At 37.0% G+C, this 17070-nt stretch overlaps 1 protein-coding gene across 50 annotated transcripts in view; it reads left to right on the forward strand.

The window, feature by feature from the left end:
- RIMS2 (regulating synaptic membrane exocytosis 2) overlaps positions 1 to 17070 on the forward strand; it is a 447420-nt gene that overhangs the window by 384760 nt on the left and 45590 nt on the right. For 45 of the 50 annotated variants that reach the window (XM_072924886.1, XM_072924887.1, XM_072924890.1 and 42 more), the window contains one exon: positions 8406 to 8647. The exons of 1 other annotated variant lie outside the window; for it this stretch is intronic. In XM_072924886.1, coding sequence (XP_072780987.1) covers positions 8406 to 8647 — 242 coding nt within the window. The remainder of the gene's footprint in view (positions 1 to 8405; positions 8648 to 17070) is intronic. 4 more of the 50 variants (XM_072924911.1, XM_072924867.1, XM_072924881.1 and 1 more) reach the window with 2 other exon arrangements.

Below are 17070 nucleotides of genomic sequence, written 5' to 3' on the forward strand. Positions count from 1 at the left end.
TGATCTGCATGGGTGGAATCTATTAGGCGTTTATGGGCAAACTCTTGCCCATTTGAAGCATAAATTCAAAACCACTACTTTTTAATGGAAGATTTTTACCTTTAATTTTCTACAGAAAGACAAATATTCAAAAGCTATAAGTTCATAGAGCTGCTGGGTCTGTACCAAAACACATGGACAATAATTTGGCCATTTGGTTTTTTACAATTTCATAGATGACATTTAGAAGGAAACTATCTGTAGCTTCTGGAAAAATACTATGGAAAAAATGCAGAAGATCAATGGTCCCAAACAGAATTATATGAACAAATACATTTATTATGAAATCTGTACTGAGAATAGAATAAAAATAATTTAATAAGTCTAGTAAAGTCACCTGTTTCTATTTGTCACTGTCTATAGAACCCTTGGAGACTTATTTTTTCCTGTTACTTTGGAGTAAATACAAAAGATATATAGGCTCCTTTACAGTTACTAAATAATTTTGATATACTGGGATATAATAAATTAATTAATGTGGAAGTGAACATTAGTAACAGGTGAACAGTAAAAATAAGTCATTTGAAACAGTCTGCAGCTTTGATATAAGGTGTCCAGCAGGGAACTCAGACATTTTTCCTTTGACTGCAATGCAATATCTTTGAGACTGCTTCCCTCTCCATGAAATGAAGCCTGCACTTTTACCTGTGCTGAGCCAGCTCTGACCTGTGATCCATGAAGCACTGAAGCACTCCTGTTACTAAAGTTTATTTTTAAACTGTGCATCAGTAGTTTAAACAAATCAAAATCACAAGAAATGCAGGGAGAAAGCCCTGTAGACATTCAAGGAAGCAGAGATGAAGGAAAAAATGAAAATGAAGGTTTGAAGCAAATATAAGTGTTGAAAAAATTTTTTGCACTTTTAAGTGTGTTATGAAAAGATTCATTTTTCTGAAAATATTTAAAGCTGGATTGAATCATAAGGTTTTCAATAGACATACTTTTTTATCTTTATTTGTACAGGACTGAGCATGATAGATCTGGTGACAAGAATAGCAACAGCAAAAACTAGAAGTGGTGTAGAAACTTATAAAAACAAGGGATTTAATAGTGAAGCTTATAAAACTTTTCTTTCTTGGACATTATGGTTGGACAGATATGGTTCTGTCTTAGTGATGCCATCTTTTCACTCTTTTTACCTGAGTATTATTTGAATAGAAGAGTGACAAGATTCTTTAAAATTAATACATATTCCTAAAAATGTACTTCATTAAAAATAATTAATAAGCTTATCATTTAGCCTTCCAAGAAGCAAACTTCTTCATGTTACTTCTTGGAAGGATTTCTAAAATGCAGTTGCTGGATTTGTGCTATTGCCTTTAAAACACATCTAGCAAGTGATTTGTTACATCTACTACATCTAGCAAGTACTGTACTTTAACTAAGGCTAAGGGGCCCACTGCTGGTTTTACTACTGTGTGCTTAATAGGAAAGATAACGTTCAAATGGTTGAGCATTGCTCATATATCTGATTTTAATGTTATTGGACTGAACACCTGAACATTTTCAGTAATTTCACTGCACCTGTGTGGTGTTCATATTTCTCCTGAAGTCCATAAGGTGCTAGCTAAACAAGCCAGAGGATGTGTCATCAGGCTGATTTCCTAGGAGGAAATCAAATTGCCTTACAAATACCACTGAGAGCCCAGCACTTCCCAGATAGCCATAACATAAACACATTTCCTATGGAGGCCCAAGGTAAAAAAGAGGAAAGTTGCTTCAAACTTGCATGGTGTGCCATGTGCACATTGTCTCAGCAGGGACATTTGGTCCACCTGCCTTCTCCAGCTCAGAAAAACAAAGGTTTCAGGCTCGTGTTCAAAACGATGAGAGACATCTTTCCTCATATTTTCTTTTTTATGATGGTCTTAAGTTTTCTCTATGCTTTTATAATTTCCCCCAGAGACCAAAAGTGACTCAAAGTCATTTTGTCAAAGTGACAGAAGTCAGACAGGCAAGATCACGATGTCCCAGATAATGTCTCTTTGGTTGAAGTAATTACGGCTTCAGGTTTCTTGCTCGTGTCCATTTAGTTCTCAGTCCCAGAAGATCAATTCAGAGACATGCTATGAGTTTTGGAGATGTTAGCGGTGCCTATTCTGACCCTGATTTTCCAGAGTCCTCAAGCAACCCGAATTTACAAGGATGAAGGAAATGTTAGAGTTGGTTTATTCTTTAGACAGCCACTGCCACATACATGCACATAAGCATTAAAATGAGCCTGAGTATATTCCCTTTGTGCAGTACTAATCAAAGAAATAAAGTCTTTCATGAGTGAAGTATAGATGAAGCTATAGTGACATCCATATGCTGACAGCAATTTATTTAAATAAAGCCCTTTCAAGACATTTGGCTCTTCTCTGTGTATTATGTGATTTTTCTCTTAATGTAATCTCAGTAGTGCATCCTCTCCAGTTCCCTGTTGTCTATCTTCCAAACTTTTCTGTCAGTGAGTTTTCTAAAAAAGTAAATCTCCCTCACAGCAATTTCAGTTTAGCAAAATGGTAAATCATGGTACTTCTTACCCTCAAGAAAAACATGATGTCTCTTACCTCTTTATATTTTTGAGCATTTCAGCCTTCAAGTCTGAAATTTTTCTCACTTTCCTGACTCAATTTCACATTATTTCTATGGTGATTTGAAGTCTGGGACACATACTGGATTTAATGTCTGGTTTAGCAATTCACTGCTTGCTTTTCATTTCATAGAGCTCTATTCAGCACTTCAAGAAAAAACACTGAGCAGTACTAAGCAAGTTTGCAGTGTAGATTGTAACATAGCAGTGTAAATACAGAAACCTGGGCCTTCAATCCCTGTTGGAAGACTAATTAAACAACAAGTTGGAAGAGGTACACAACATTTACATTTCAGATTAAGTACACGCAAGGGTGAATTTCTGCCAGAGAACAGTCTTGATTAAATCAGGTTGCTCGTGATCAGTTTTAGTTTAGCAAGTTAGTTGTTACCCAGCATTTACAAACTACTTCTTTGCCAGGCTGGGTTAAAAAAGATGCTTTCTAAACTCAAAGAATTTGGATGTTAGTCAAAGCTCCCTCGGTCTTTGACTGCAATGTACTTTATTGCCAAACCTTCAGAACTCATATGGACTTCTTCTATTACCAGTGAATATGACAGCTGACAAATGCAAGACTTCTAGACCTCAATTAATTTTCTTACTCGACTTTTTTTTTGCATCCACACAAATTAAAGAACTGATTTAGTTCACTGTATCAAAGAAAGGGATTTCATCAAAGATTCATTACTGTTAGCAAGGTAATAAATCTTTTCTCTAACTTTGTAGGGGAAAACTTGAAAATTTACTGAAACTAGATGAATATTAATATAATCTTCATTGCAATTGTAATTTAAATTAACATAAAATATCAAATGTATTTTTTAAAATAGCCGATTATTCTACCAGAGAAGGTGAGAAATTTTATCAAAAATCTCTGAAGCTCTATGTACTATCCAACCTAAACCTCCCCTGACAGAGCTTCAGACCATTCCCTCGGGTCCTGTCACTGGGACCACAGAGAAGAGAGCAGTGTCTGCCCCTCTTCTTCCCCTTGACAGTGAAGCTCCAGATTACAATGAAATTTCCCCTCAGTCTCCTCCAGAGTGAACAGACCAAGTAACCTGATTTGCTTTTCATGTGGCTTCTCCTCAAAGCCCTTCACCATATTTGTTGCTGTCGTTTGGGTGCCCTCTAATCCGTTTATATCTTTCTTATTTTGTGGTGCCCAAAACTGTCCCCGGCATTCGAGGTGAGGCTGCCCCAGTGCAGAGCAGAGCAGAGCAGAGCAGAGCAGAGCAGAGCAGAGCAGAGCAGAGCAGGACAATCCCCTCCCTTGTCCAGCTGGTGATGCTGTGCCTGATGCCCCCAGGACACACTTGGCCCTCCTGGCTGCCAGGGCACTGCTGACTCATGGTCAACCTGCCAGTGACCCCCAGGTCCATTTTGGTGGTGCCGGCCTCCAGACTCTTGTTTCCCAGTCTGTACGTACAATCCCCATGCAAGGTGCAGAATCCAGCACTTGTCCTTGTTAAACTTCATATGGTTGGTGATTACCAAGACTTCTAACTTGTCAAAGTCTCTCTGCTGAGCCTCTCTGTGTTCAGGGGAGTCAGGAGCTTCTCTTAATCTATTATTATCAGCAAACTTTAGAATCCCTTTGACATCACAGGTATCTGTCAGTCTGACTCTCCTCAGATGACTAACATACTATATTTTTTTAAATACATTTTAGTGGCTAGGGCTCTCATACTCCACCATTGGCTTTAAATTACAAATATATATAGATTTCTTACTGCAATTTCTTTTCTAATGTCTTATTTTTCTCTTGTGTTTTTTTTAAAGAACTTTCTGATTTAGCTTTGAGAATGTATTCCTCTAAAATTTATGCATCTTTCATTTTTCTTTTTTCACTGGCAAACTGAAAAGATATTTACACTGAGACCTGTCTGCAGCTCTTGGTTTCCACAAGAGGTTTGCTGGATTTTGGGATAGTGCAGGAAGTAACATTCCTGTGTAAGCTTTGCCCTTCATCCTGTTCTTGCTGATAGTTTGGTCCTGTTAAGCAAAAGGCAATAGCCTGCCTGCCACCTTCACTCTGCTCTTGCTGTAGTCTTTAGGCTGCCACATGCTGGGGTTGTGTACTGATTTTGTTCTTGTTTTGGTTCTAATAATGGTATTATTTTGTCATTATGCACATATTATTTGGACTAGAATGATTACTTTATTTCCCCCTTTATTTTATTCTCCCCCAACATCTGGCTGTATATTCTCTTTGCTGAGGGTATTTTTTAAATTATTATTATCTTATAAGATACCTTGAGAACCCTGTTTTTACTGTGTATCTATTCATTAACTCATACAATATTATAAATTGCTTTTAGGTAATGTCTATTTTAAAATACTTATTTAACTTATTTAACTGGATATATGTGAGATTAGATTTGTGTGTTTGTACTTACAAAGGAAACTTCCAGTTATTTCTGTTTCCTGTTAAGTAAAAAGTTTTACTCTCTAAATTTTACTCTGAGGTCTACCTTTCTATTACCTCAGAAAGGAACCAAGTCTGACATACAATACCCAGTTTTTCTGAGAATGACCCATTTGTGGCACTGTCAAAAGGCAGACTGGGTAGAAGGATGGTTTCTACTGGGGAGGGTATCAAGTAACTGCCAAGAAAAATTAGTAAATGAGGGCTTGGATGGCCAGAAAGGATTCAGAGTGCTGATGAAGGAAGTGCTCATGACCACTCTAGGTTTATTTTGAGGCACTATGAACCACTCTTAACTCTCCTAGTATGTATTTCTCAAAGCATTTTGCTAAGAGAGGAATTGCAAAAAACAAAGTCCCTGCTATGGGATGGCTTTCTCCAAGGGCTGTTTGCTGATAGGACTGTAGCAAAGATGCATTCTGTGCTGCTTTTAGAGAAGGGGAAAACCCCCAAGCTTTTAATTGAAGAAAATAGTTTTAGAGCTCAACTGGGAAAAAAAAAAAAGAGGTTTGTGAATGAATTTTTAGCATCAGCCATTTCTACTAGTATTTGGTATATCCACTTAAATCTAAATCTGTTTCTCCTCATTTGAATTCCTTTTCCTATCTTTCTTTAAAAGTTGGCCAAGAGAAGGTGTCTGACTGAAGTCTACATCATTACTGGCAGGGCTACACAGCAAAATATTTTGTGATACAGAAGCCTTTAGACATCAGCCAAGAAGCAAACTTTGGCAATTCAGAGTACTTTCATAGCTAACCACACACTATAGTGACCAACCACTGATTTATTTAATAAAGGCAACTATTTTAATCCATTCCACTTAAATAGAACCATGCATCTTGGAAAGGACACAAAAAAGCACCTCAAAGGCACATTCAACTCAGGAAATGATGACTTTTTATTCTGTGTAACTTTTATCTTAAAATGCAGAATATTTCTGTTTCCAGTGATGACATAGGACTTTATTGAATGGTAATATCACTTACAAAACTATGCATTAATTACTGTTTTCCATATGACAAGAACTCACTGATTTTCTGGGTACTATTTTTGAAAAAATGGATCACTGAAATAGGTTGCTCTGCAAGCAGTGAAAAATTTACTTCCCTCACTAGTCTGTATCTGCGAATGAGCTTCTACTAGGAGAGATTCAATAATGACTTCTTCTGCAATCTTTCCCCAAAGAGGCATTCATAAGGTGTCTCTCCAGGGATCTGTTTTCAAAACAGTTTTAGAAACTAAATAGCTTTAGTTTCCTACTGCTCTGTCAAATTTTATCTGATTTTTTAAAATACTGAAAAGAGAGAGAACTGTCTGAAAGCACACATTAATCATATTTCCTTTGAGAACTTGGATTAAAAATAGCATTACTGGATAAGGGACTCTAATTTTCTGATTCTTAGTAAAATTTTGCTTAAGGTAGAGTTGAAGATACTAGCACTTCACAGCCATGTTTTTTCTAGACCTATAGTATTTTTTACATGCAAGATAATGTTGAAACGGAGAACTAGCTTCTGTGTCATCTGCTTTCTTTGACTGAATTCTTAGAGGTGTTAGTTTGATTAAAAAATACAGCATGTGAGGTTATAATCTAAGAAGTAAGTTAACATAGTGCTAATAAGACACAGAAATACAAATTCTGAGTTACTGTTTCCCTGACTTCCTCTTTACCCACATCCTATCCCACTCCTCCCGTGGTGATAAATGTACTAATAAGAGTCAGTGTGTACTAACATATAACAACAAAGAGAGCTAAAAGAGGGTAAGAAAAAAGCTTTCAGGCTACCACTGTGTTCAGTCTTTTGTGATTGTGTGTCCAGGCAAGGCTACTATAGCTCTCTCTCAGATTTGCTTTGTGCTTCTCCATCTGCTGATCCAAATTCTCATTCATATTTTTCCCTGTAACTTCCCTGAGAAGTTACACTCAATATTTTTTCAATGGTAAAGGTCTACTTCTGCTATGAACCAACTCTCAGCTTTTCCTCTGGGTTGTGGCTAAGCTATAACTCTTAATTTACTTTTGAGTGCAGTGCATTAATTCCATAGGTAAGTTACTGAGAGACTAAGTATTGCAAAATTTTCATAAAGAAACAAAAATGCCTTTCTTTTATGAAATAGATTTCAGGCTATTATAGGTAAGGGAAAAGGAGTATATATTTTTGTATACTCCGAAAAATTTGCTTTAGAGACATTTGCTGAGCACTAAAGTTCTAGCAGTAGCTTTTTGCATGTATTTGAAAATCTGTTTAAGAAGAAAAAACATTAATTTTAGCCTTTATATATTGGTGATTTAACAAAAAATAATTTCTCCTGGGTTCCAGAAATATTCCACAGTTTTGTGAATTATTTAAAATGGCATCTCATGGGGACTTTTTGGTGAGAAGCACTGTACTGAAAAGAATAATAAATGTCTAAGTTCTGTGCAAGAACTTCATTGAAATAGAAAATTCTCTATAAATTTTCAAGCCCACATGTACCCCAGAGCTTCCAGTTCTGGATATTTGTTCAGACACCTACCTCTTAGATGTCAGGGCAAATTTTGTATAAGAGCTGTTGTCATCAGTGTAGATTGGCTTTTCTGAGGAAAGGAAAGGTCCCTTAGCCTGGACCACTGGTAGATCAGGTTCCCCTGGGACACCTGAAATGCTGCAGCAGTAGTTTAGATGCAACCACACAGAGCACATTTACAGAGTCTCTAAACAAGTAGAAAAGATACATTAGAATTGAATTCCATTTTTTTCAGTTCCGATGATCTATGCCACAGAACACTCAAGTGTTGTGTGAAATACATGTCTAGTACCTGTATTTGTTGATGCAGAGATGGAGAAAAAAACCTATGGGTGTTCATTACTGTACAGTGACTGAGCTAAACGAGATTACTGAGAACATCCTAGAAATATCTGAATGTATAGTAAGCAACTGGGCTTCAGACTGATAATCTTTTCCACTCAGTAGTAAATCAAGTATCTGTTTCCCAGAGGAATATAGGTTATTTGTGTGTATGTATGTGAGAAGAAGAGGTTCACAGCACTAGGGCAGAACTTAAATTTTCCAAACAAAAAGTGATTGTATGATATATGGATGCATTAATTCTTTGGTATACTTTTGCCAGTAACAAGTTTTAAGTCAATCAGTAAATAGGAGCTTGTTATTTAAAACACAATTTTGATGAGTCCACTATTTCTACCAACCAAGACCCTAGAATTAAAATTTCTCCTTTTACCTCTTAAAACCAAACCCTACTTGTGTGATTAGCTGCTTTTACCCTTTAGTATCCCAAAACCTTCCATCTGAAACCTGTCCTTTTCTGTCTTCCCCTTTTTACTCTTTGTCTGCACTGTTTATCCGTCAACTGGCTGACAGTGTCTTTACATCCAAAATGCAAAGCAGACAGATGGCCATCTCAGGAAAGAACATGACTAAGAGCACCAGCATCAGCGGCGAGATGTACACGCTGGAGAAGAACGATGGCAGCCAGTCGGACACGGCAGTGGGCACTGTTGGTGGTGGCAGCAAAAAGAGGCGCTCCAGCATTGGTGCAAAGATGGTCGCCATCGTGGGGCTATCGAGAAAGAGCCGTAGCACATCGCAACTCAGCCAGACTGGTAGGAACTAGATTTTTTTTCTCTCTCTCAAATTATCTAAATGTACATAATACTTATGTATTGCAGTTTAATAATTTGAAGATCCTGTTGAAGTTGCCTCATCAACAATATTCTATGGAATGAAGAAAATGGTCAATTATCTTTTTTTCCTCTGAACATTTACTAAACTTTTTTTTCTTTAAGCAAAGATTCTTTTCAGGTTGGACTGAAGCTTTTATCTTCTGCTTTCCAGAGCCTGCTCAATACACTAATTCCTTACTTTTCAGCTTTTCAGGAAGCAACATAAGCTGTACTTTCATTTGGGGGGATTCCTTACTGAAGTTTCTGAAGGGTCGCTGAAATGCTGCAAGATGCTTTTGGTTTTGTCACAGATAGTGTTTGTGTATTTCAACATGAGGTTTTTTCACGTTTAAACATGCAACCTTATTTTGAAACAAAGCAATTTTCCTGAACAAACTTATGTTACTTTAGTGCAAATGTTTTATTGTCTTTTAATTACTTTCTTTTCAGCCTACAAGTGTATTCACCATCTGTATAAATTTTCCTCATTTCTGTTTCTCTCAATTCAAATTGAATACTTCAATGTACCGCCTAGGAAAATGGAAAGATTTTCTGCTTTGATGTCTAAAGTATTTAAAATCTTACATCTTTTTTTCTTATTTTTTCCTATTCTGGGGAAAATCCATATAATACACTCTGAAAAGCTCAATGTCAAATAATGACACTGTATAGGACAAGTGTATTTGACATGGAAAAAGTTACTTGTGTTTGAATAACATTCATATAAAAGAAGCATTTAAGCAATTTATATAAGTATGCATATATATATTATATATTTCAAGGTATGTACAGAAGATAGGTTGTATTCTCAGTATTTAAGAAAAAACTGTTGTGATGTTTTCATAGAGTTCAATGTAAGTTTACAGTGCCCTGCTGTGTGAGGTCCCATGTGAAGGTCTCCCTTGTGCTAACCACCATTCAAACACAGAGAAGAAATTTCTCGGTTCTTTCCAAACCAAAGTAATAAGAGTTTTAATGTACAACAAAATAGAGCAAAACAATGATTTGCACTGTCAGAAACTGTGGTAAATTTTTAAACTAAACTTTGAGGGGCTGTGAGTGGGATTTCAAGTACTGTAAAGAGTAGAACTAAAAAAAGAAAGAAGGAGAGGTAACAATGCAGAAGAGAGTAGTAAGCTTGACTGTGTGACTTATTGAATGCAGTATGAGCAGGAGGGTATGAAGAAGAGGTGAAAGAATGTATATACAGAAATCTCTGAATATCATGCTGACACTAGTGACTCCATCAGTAGGCAAGTCTTTGTAGCAGCCTTGTATTTTACCAGCTCACTTGCAGGTTATGGAAAGGGCAGGTTTGTATACATTTCTATTTTCTTTGAAATAAAGATGAAGTCACCTTTACACAAATCTGGGAAGTGTCTGGTTAGGCAAGAAAAAAAATTAATCACTTGCTTAGCTGGAAATCTAAATTTTTACCTTGTGACAGTACAGAGCTATGTAATGGTATAGAGGCATTTGAGTATCAAATCATATGCAATGCACTACATTACTTTTTTTTTATCTAATCTGGTCTCTCCTGCCATAAGAGCTATTCAATGAAGGATGTCAACTCTGTACATTGCTCAAGGATCTCATCACTAGAGAGAACCTGTATTGTGTGTTTGGTCTAGATCTGATTTAAATACCATGCTTTGTTATTTGGTAATTTTAAGCTGAAGTTTTTCTCTCTGTTATATGCAATCAGTTACCCAATGACTGATTAGATGCTCCAGTCAGGGACAAATGTGAAATATAACTGTCTCAAAGGGTACTCAAAATCTTTAGACCCACTGACCATGAGTAGGTGTTCAGACAAACGTGAGTGAGGAGCTGGAATTCAGTGCTCTTGGAGGAGCGGCAGGTCCGGCAGGCAGCCTGCATGGCTCTGGCTGGCAGCCTCTGTTCCTTGGCTGCTCCCTGGGACTGGCCTGTGCTCAGGGCTGGCCTGTGCCTGGCCCCGAGCAGAGCAGCCACAGCATCTCTGCTGACATCTCCTGGAAAAGCCCCTTGTGTGGGTTGGATACGGGGATACCGGTAAGGGTTGGGGGTTGTTTTGTAGAGCTGCTACTGCACACCTGCTCCTGCTGCTCTATTGGACAAGCGTCTCCGAGGGGCCCTGTCTGAAATGTGGCTGCTGCTACAGGACAGCACCAGCATTGCTGGGTCACACAAGCATTGCTGGTTGTGGTGAGCAGGCCTCTGGCCACAGGGCAGGCCCTGGATGAGGTGTGTGCATGGTGCTGTGTCTACAGCGACACATGATGGCCTGTTGGGTTGCTGAGGGTGAGGTCACATCATGAAGAAATACCTTGCCTGTCTTCAGATGCTTCACAAAGAGAATGGTGAGACACCAGAACGGGTTGCTCTGTGGATACCCCATCCCTGGAAATGTTCAAGGCAAGGTTAGATGGGGCTCTGAGCAACCCAAGTGGAGGGCATCTCTGCCTCCCTGCAGGGGGGTTGTAGCTAAATGATGTTTAAGGTCCCTTCCAACCCAAAGTGTTCTGTTTCCATCTGTAAGTGCATCTTACAGAAAATGTCGGACACCAGCATTGTACATAGATACCAGAGGATTAAAACTTGCAATTAATGTGTTTAATGAATTTATAAATTTCTCTGGCTTGTCTCATCATGTTCCTTTTCTCAGATGGTGAGTGCCTACACAAGGAATCTTATATTGGTACAGTCTGGAAGCAAAACACTCATTTCCTGTAGGTATCCTGTAAGTACAGTTTTCTGGAACTGAGAGGCTGGAGATATTCAGGTGTCAGGGCATTGGTACTATGTAGAAACTGGATTAAGTATAAAAGTTTCTTAGGTACTTTCTGAAGATATTCTATTGTTCAATGGGCTGGCTAAGTATCTCCTTACATATCAGGCTTGATAAGACATACCAATATCAGAAGATAATACTACTTCTGTAGAAAGTTGTGCTCATATGGAAATCAGTGTAGAAATGACTGTCTGAATATCTGAAACATTTTTTCAAGTGTTTTGTAAAGTATAATTTTACTTCAGTGGTTTTCTTCATTCATATTTTATAACTAAATCTATGCCAGAAGTTTTTCTGAAAGTAGGTCATAATAACTGTTTTCAGGACTGTGTATCAGACTTACAATACATGCCTTATAAGGTCAGTTTTAAATGTCTTTTCAAATTATATTTGTATTGTTTCTTGTTATTTGTCATAGTGCTAAGAAGTTGACACTAAAAATAGATAAAGAAATATATTTTTTTATTCCAGTCTGTAGTCTTTTTCAGGTAGGAACAATTATTTTATGGGTAAAGGGCATGACTGTAGGAGTGAGGGTGAGTAGGATGGTCGGGACAGACTGAGGCAGGAGATCTCTGAAGCCAGCTCTTGGAACTTGTGGTTTATTTCAAAGGGTGTGGGTGTAGGGGCCCTGCTTAGGTCTGCCAGCCCCAGCTCCAAGCAGGCCCGAAAGAAGAGCCCGAAACAGAGACCCAAAAGAACCATATGGAGGCATTTCTTGTTACAATACAATAAATCTTCTTCTGTGCTGACTATTCTAATTTTCACTAACCAATCTAGTACAAGATAAAATCCTATACGATTTACATACAGCCTATAAGAATCATTACATTACCATAATGTGTTACATTTTAAACCCTGAAAACTACACTTTGGACCTCTTCTGCCAAGCTAGTGGGGCCTGCTCTGACCCTTGGACCTGTCTGCAAGCAGAGGGTATTGTTTAATCAAAAGGGGATTAGCTTCAGCTGGACATACTATTGTTTTCCAGTTGTTCAGTAATGAAGGCTTGGTAACTCAAAGCTTGCTTTCATTTCAGTCTTGCTTATAGTTTCCATATCCTCAAAATCTTTTGCCAAGCAATCATATTTATAAGGCTTTCCTGTTTCATCTTCCCCAACATATGACACAAAAGTAATTTTTCATAAGGTTGCTTTTACTTAAGACTTCAGTAAATGACAAGATTCTGAAGAGTAGAGTAGCAAGATAAATTAGAATTTATTTTATTTCTGATTCCTGTACCTTTCCAGTGCTCCAAAAATAGTTAAATGCATACTCTGTATTCTTGAGTCAAGCAGTCAATTCTAGAAGCTAAAATTTGATGGGTTAGGGGAACTTTATGTTGTAACGTTCAGGTCGTGATTCCACAGGCATTCTTCCTTGTGGAAAAGACACTTTCTTTACTGAGAAAGATAGAATGTAAAATGCAATTCTTAACAGGTGTACCTATTCATATCTGGAATGAAATTGTTTTCCTGCTGGTCAGCCCTGAGGGAACTGATGATCAGACTTCTGTAGAGAAGCAGACCTAATTCTCAGTTATATTTCATTAATAAGTAAAGTCTTTGCTGTCCTCTTATCATGCTGTCTTAGGGATCCCTTTCAATTTACACACAGTCTCTGGCAGGCAGATACTTGGGTGCCTTCCCTTCCCTTATTTAGCTGACATTTCTGTTTTTGTGAGGTAAATAATCTGTCTTTTCTTAAATTAGCCAAAACCTGTTATGTTTGTAGGCTGATTATAGCCAAGAGCCAAGGCAGTTTAAGGCATGTTTTCAGAATCTGGGGCACTCAATAGATCATATATACTAAAACATCATGTGTGTATGTTGGGTCACCCATATGGGTCCAGCACACTCTAAGAGACTGAGACCCGTCATGTCTTTGGGTGCAGTAGATGGAATCTACTAAAAGAGATGAAAAAAGGAAGTAACAGCACAAATTGAGAGTGACCAGTTCAGTAATGCCTGCAGAGAGGTGTAATTATGTTTGGACAGAAATCAGGGCCCTCAGTGTGTCTCTGGAGAGCGTTGCTCCAAGGTGCCGTGCTCCAGAGGGCCCTGCACACGTAAGCATAGCTGGTGGGGCTGGGGGCAGCTGACACTGCATGAACTGCACTTGCTTTTTGGCAACATGTCGCTCCATGTCACCTAAGAACCCTTGCTAGGATGCCAAATGTGGCGTGAAATTATAGGGCTGTGAAAGTGGAATTTTGAGACAGTGTTGTGACATCCTTCATAATTTTGCTGAGGTTAAACTTTGCCATATATTATTAAAATTATAGTTCTCTATAGGAAAAGTACAAACAGCAGTTGATTCTGTACCAACAAAATGATGATTGATATTTTGTGAATTCAATAGTTTTTATCAAAATGAAGCATTTCCATTTTAACAAATTCTGAGAGATCCAAAGTGAAAAGAGATTAAAGTATTTAGAAATTTTGGTATTTCATGGCTTCATCTTAGAAGAAAATAAGATAACTAGTTCTCAGAGCAAAACGTTTGAGTGAAATTTTATTTTATTTCTATTTAAAACAAAATTCTGGATTCTGTATGGTTTGTAGGGTGTTGAAACTGCAGTCTGAAGTGCTGTACTTATAAGTAGAATAGTCTCACTTATGCCTGTTAGGAACCAATGACGTAGCCTATAGAGCAATATTCTCAACTTATGGAATAATTGAGAGGAATCCATTGGTGTGGTATAGAACTTCACATTTCTCAATTCAAAATTTGATTTATATAAAATCAATTCAAAATTTGATTTATATAAAAATAGTCTTCTATTACATGTATAGTCAATGTGGTTTCTATTAGAAGAGCATGCTTAATCACTTGGAATCATGGTGATTAAAGGAGAAATTACATTGATTGCTTTTCATTGCCTAAAGTGAGATAGTATATGGTAAGCATGCAATTTACTGAATAAAAGTGTATTTGTTTACATAATAGACATTGTTATTTTCTATCCCCAGAACTAATTTATGTGGTCAAAATGGCAACTGAAATTATCATCCATTACTTTTAATTTGGACATGTATTTTAATGTTTTTTAAATCATATATATAATACAGACAATTTGAAACAAGCCATTTGTTTGGGGGTTTATTTCCTCTCCTATTCCAGAGACAGATTGCTAATGTAATAGATTGCTTTAATGTGTTGCATTACACTTGCATCAATATTCTTGATGTGTTATCTGATTTACTTTCAAAATTAACACATAATAAGTTGATAGAAATATAGGATTAGTAATTGACAAGAGATTAGGGCATATTTATCTCACTCATTAGTTGAGAATTGTGAACTGAATCCTTTACCAAAGAGAAAGCACTATTATAATACATTACCAAGAGCATTAATCAGCTTTTACTAAATAAGCTCTGAAAAGTATGCTAATAAATAAAGACTCTTAATTGCAAACTAAAATAGCTATAAAATGTCACTAAATTCTGTTGTTTTCCTCTATATGTAGGAAAAGACTAGGAAAAGGCAAAAAATTTATGCCACTTTCCTTAACAGATTTTCTGTAGTGGAAGTAGGTGTATATTTGAGTCTTCACATGTTCACAAAGCTTTTCTGAGAGATGGAAGCAGTGAAAACAAACACAGAGTTGAGATGCCAGAATTGAACTCCAGCCAATGCTAACTGTGATCTTACAGAAGTCCTCTGGAAGACATTTCCCACACACAAAGTGTGGGAGACACCTTATACCATATATGAGGAGAAATTGCAGGAAAATGTGAAGGACGCCCTGTGGTAAGTCTAGGGAGTAAGAATAAAAGGCTTAATTTTAGGAAAAAAGTGCAGATCATGTGCACCAACTGAGCCATACTGCCTCAGTCACAAATAACTCATCAAACTTTTCTGTAATATCAACTCAGGTGCACACCTGTAAGATTTCCATCTGCCTGTGGCAGAAGTAGAACTAATCCCCGTGGTTGTAGGCATTTATGATATAAGAATCCTTACTTAGCATTAAGAAAAGATTTTCTACATTACTTAAGAAGAAATTTTCTTATATTACTACTTGAACTCATTAATAAGGGGGAAAAAAGGAGAAAGTTCAAAGTTAGATCAGAACATTTAGCTTCACCTTCCACAAGATTTTTTCTTTCCATAATTAGAGGTAAAAATAGAGAGAAATGTAGGGTGATCTTTCTTGGTAAGAATACTGCTAAACTATTTTTCTTTTTTAGAGCAGAAGAATTCTCATAATGCCCCTGCTTAAAAAAATATACATCTCATAAAAACCCCTAGACTATATAGCTGTTTTATTTCTGGTTTTGCAGTAAACAAGATTATTTTTTTTGTGTGTTGTTACATAAGAAAAAATTTAGGCTTTCCTGAAGAAAGTTTCCGGTTAGAAACTCCTTTTGGGATTTTTTATCTCTTAGCTAACATGTGACATTATATATGAGAATTTCTTGTTCATTATTCTGTGAAAGAGGATTCTGATTTCAGTCTACTGAAACTTGAGAGGGGAAAAAATAACTTTATAGGGCAATCTCATACCTTGGCAATTATTCAGTTTCCACTTTGCCTGACATGTCTGTGATTTTATCTGTAGTTACAGTTCTGTGTATATATGTAGTTTATACTTCAAAGAAGAAAATTCAGCTGGGTTTTTTTCTCAGGTAAAATAATATTTCTAGTTTTGTTAATCTCCTACATAGCCATCTCAATTAATACTCTTTGTATTATTCTAGAAGGACAACATTAATCTAGCCATTGGTCTGTGAACCAGTGTCACTAAATAACATTGTGCTGTGAAGGGAGATTTGCCTCAGATCTCCAAAAGCCAACAAGAAAAGGGCTGTAGTACTTTGCTGTTGAACAGTTATGAGACATGGTTTGCACACCAAAAATAAATAAAGATTACAATTATATTTACAGATTCATTAGAGCTGCATATTTTTTTAATTTAAGATTTCATAATAGCACAGGATTTCTTTCCTTGTACTTAAGTGGAATGTAATATTAAATGTCTTTTGGCAAGTGTATCTTAATATTGAATTTATGTCTATTACACTGTCCATGCTATCAATGCTATTAATAACCCTTTGATAAATGGAAATCTCTTTCTAAGGATAGAAATGAATTTATAGAATAATTGTCTGAAAGTAAAAAATCATTAAAATTGCCTCAAAACAAAAGGTGGTAATAGAGGCATGCTGTGCAAACTAATTCAGAACAGCTCTCTGGCCTTGACTGGTATCCAAGTTAGGTTCCTGTGTCACAGAAGTTCAGTTTGACTGCACTCTCCTGTTGCCTGTTTCAGCTGCTGCAGGGTCTCCTTACAAACACAGCAATCCATGATAAAATGGGGAAGGAAAAGTTACAAAACTCCTGTTTTTAAACACCCCACGGGATGCAGAGCCTGTGGGGAATCATGCAGGTACTGAAAATACTGTTGTGCTATTCATATTTCCAGGCACTTTGTGTATGACGGACTGGGCTATGACTCACAGTGCACCTCCGGGCTTTGTCTTCCACAGAACAAGTGTGATGATACTATCACCCAAAACTGACACCTGCCACTAACTGTGAACTCTTAACAGAGAACTCTACAGGACAAATTATATTAACAGTG

This window comes from Taeniopygia guttata, chromosome 2, assembly GCF_048771995.1.
Source record: "Taeniopygia guttata chromosome 2, bTaeGut7.mat, whole genome shotgun sequence".
In the NCBI taxonomy this organism is placed as follows: domain Eukaryota; kingdom Metazoa; phylum Chordata; class Aves; order Passeriformes; family Estrildidae; genus Taeniopygia; species Taeniopygia guttata.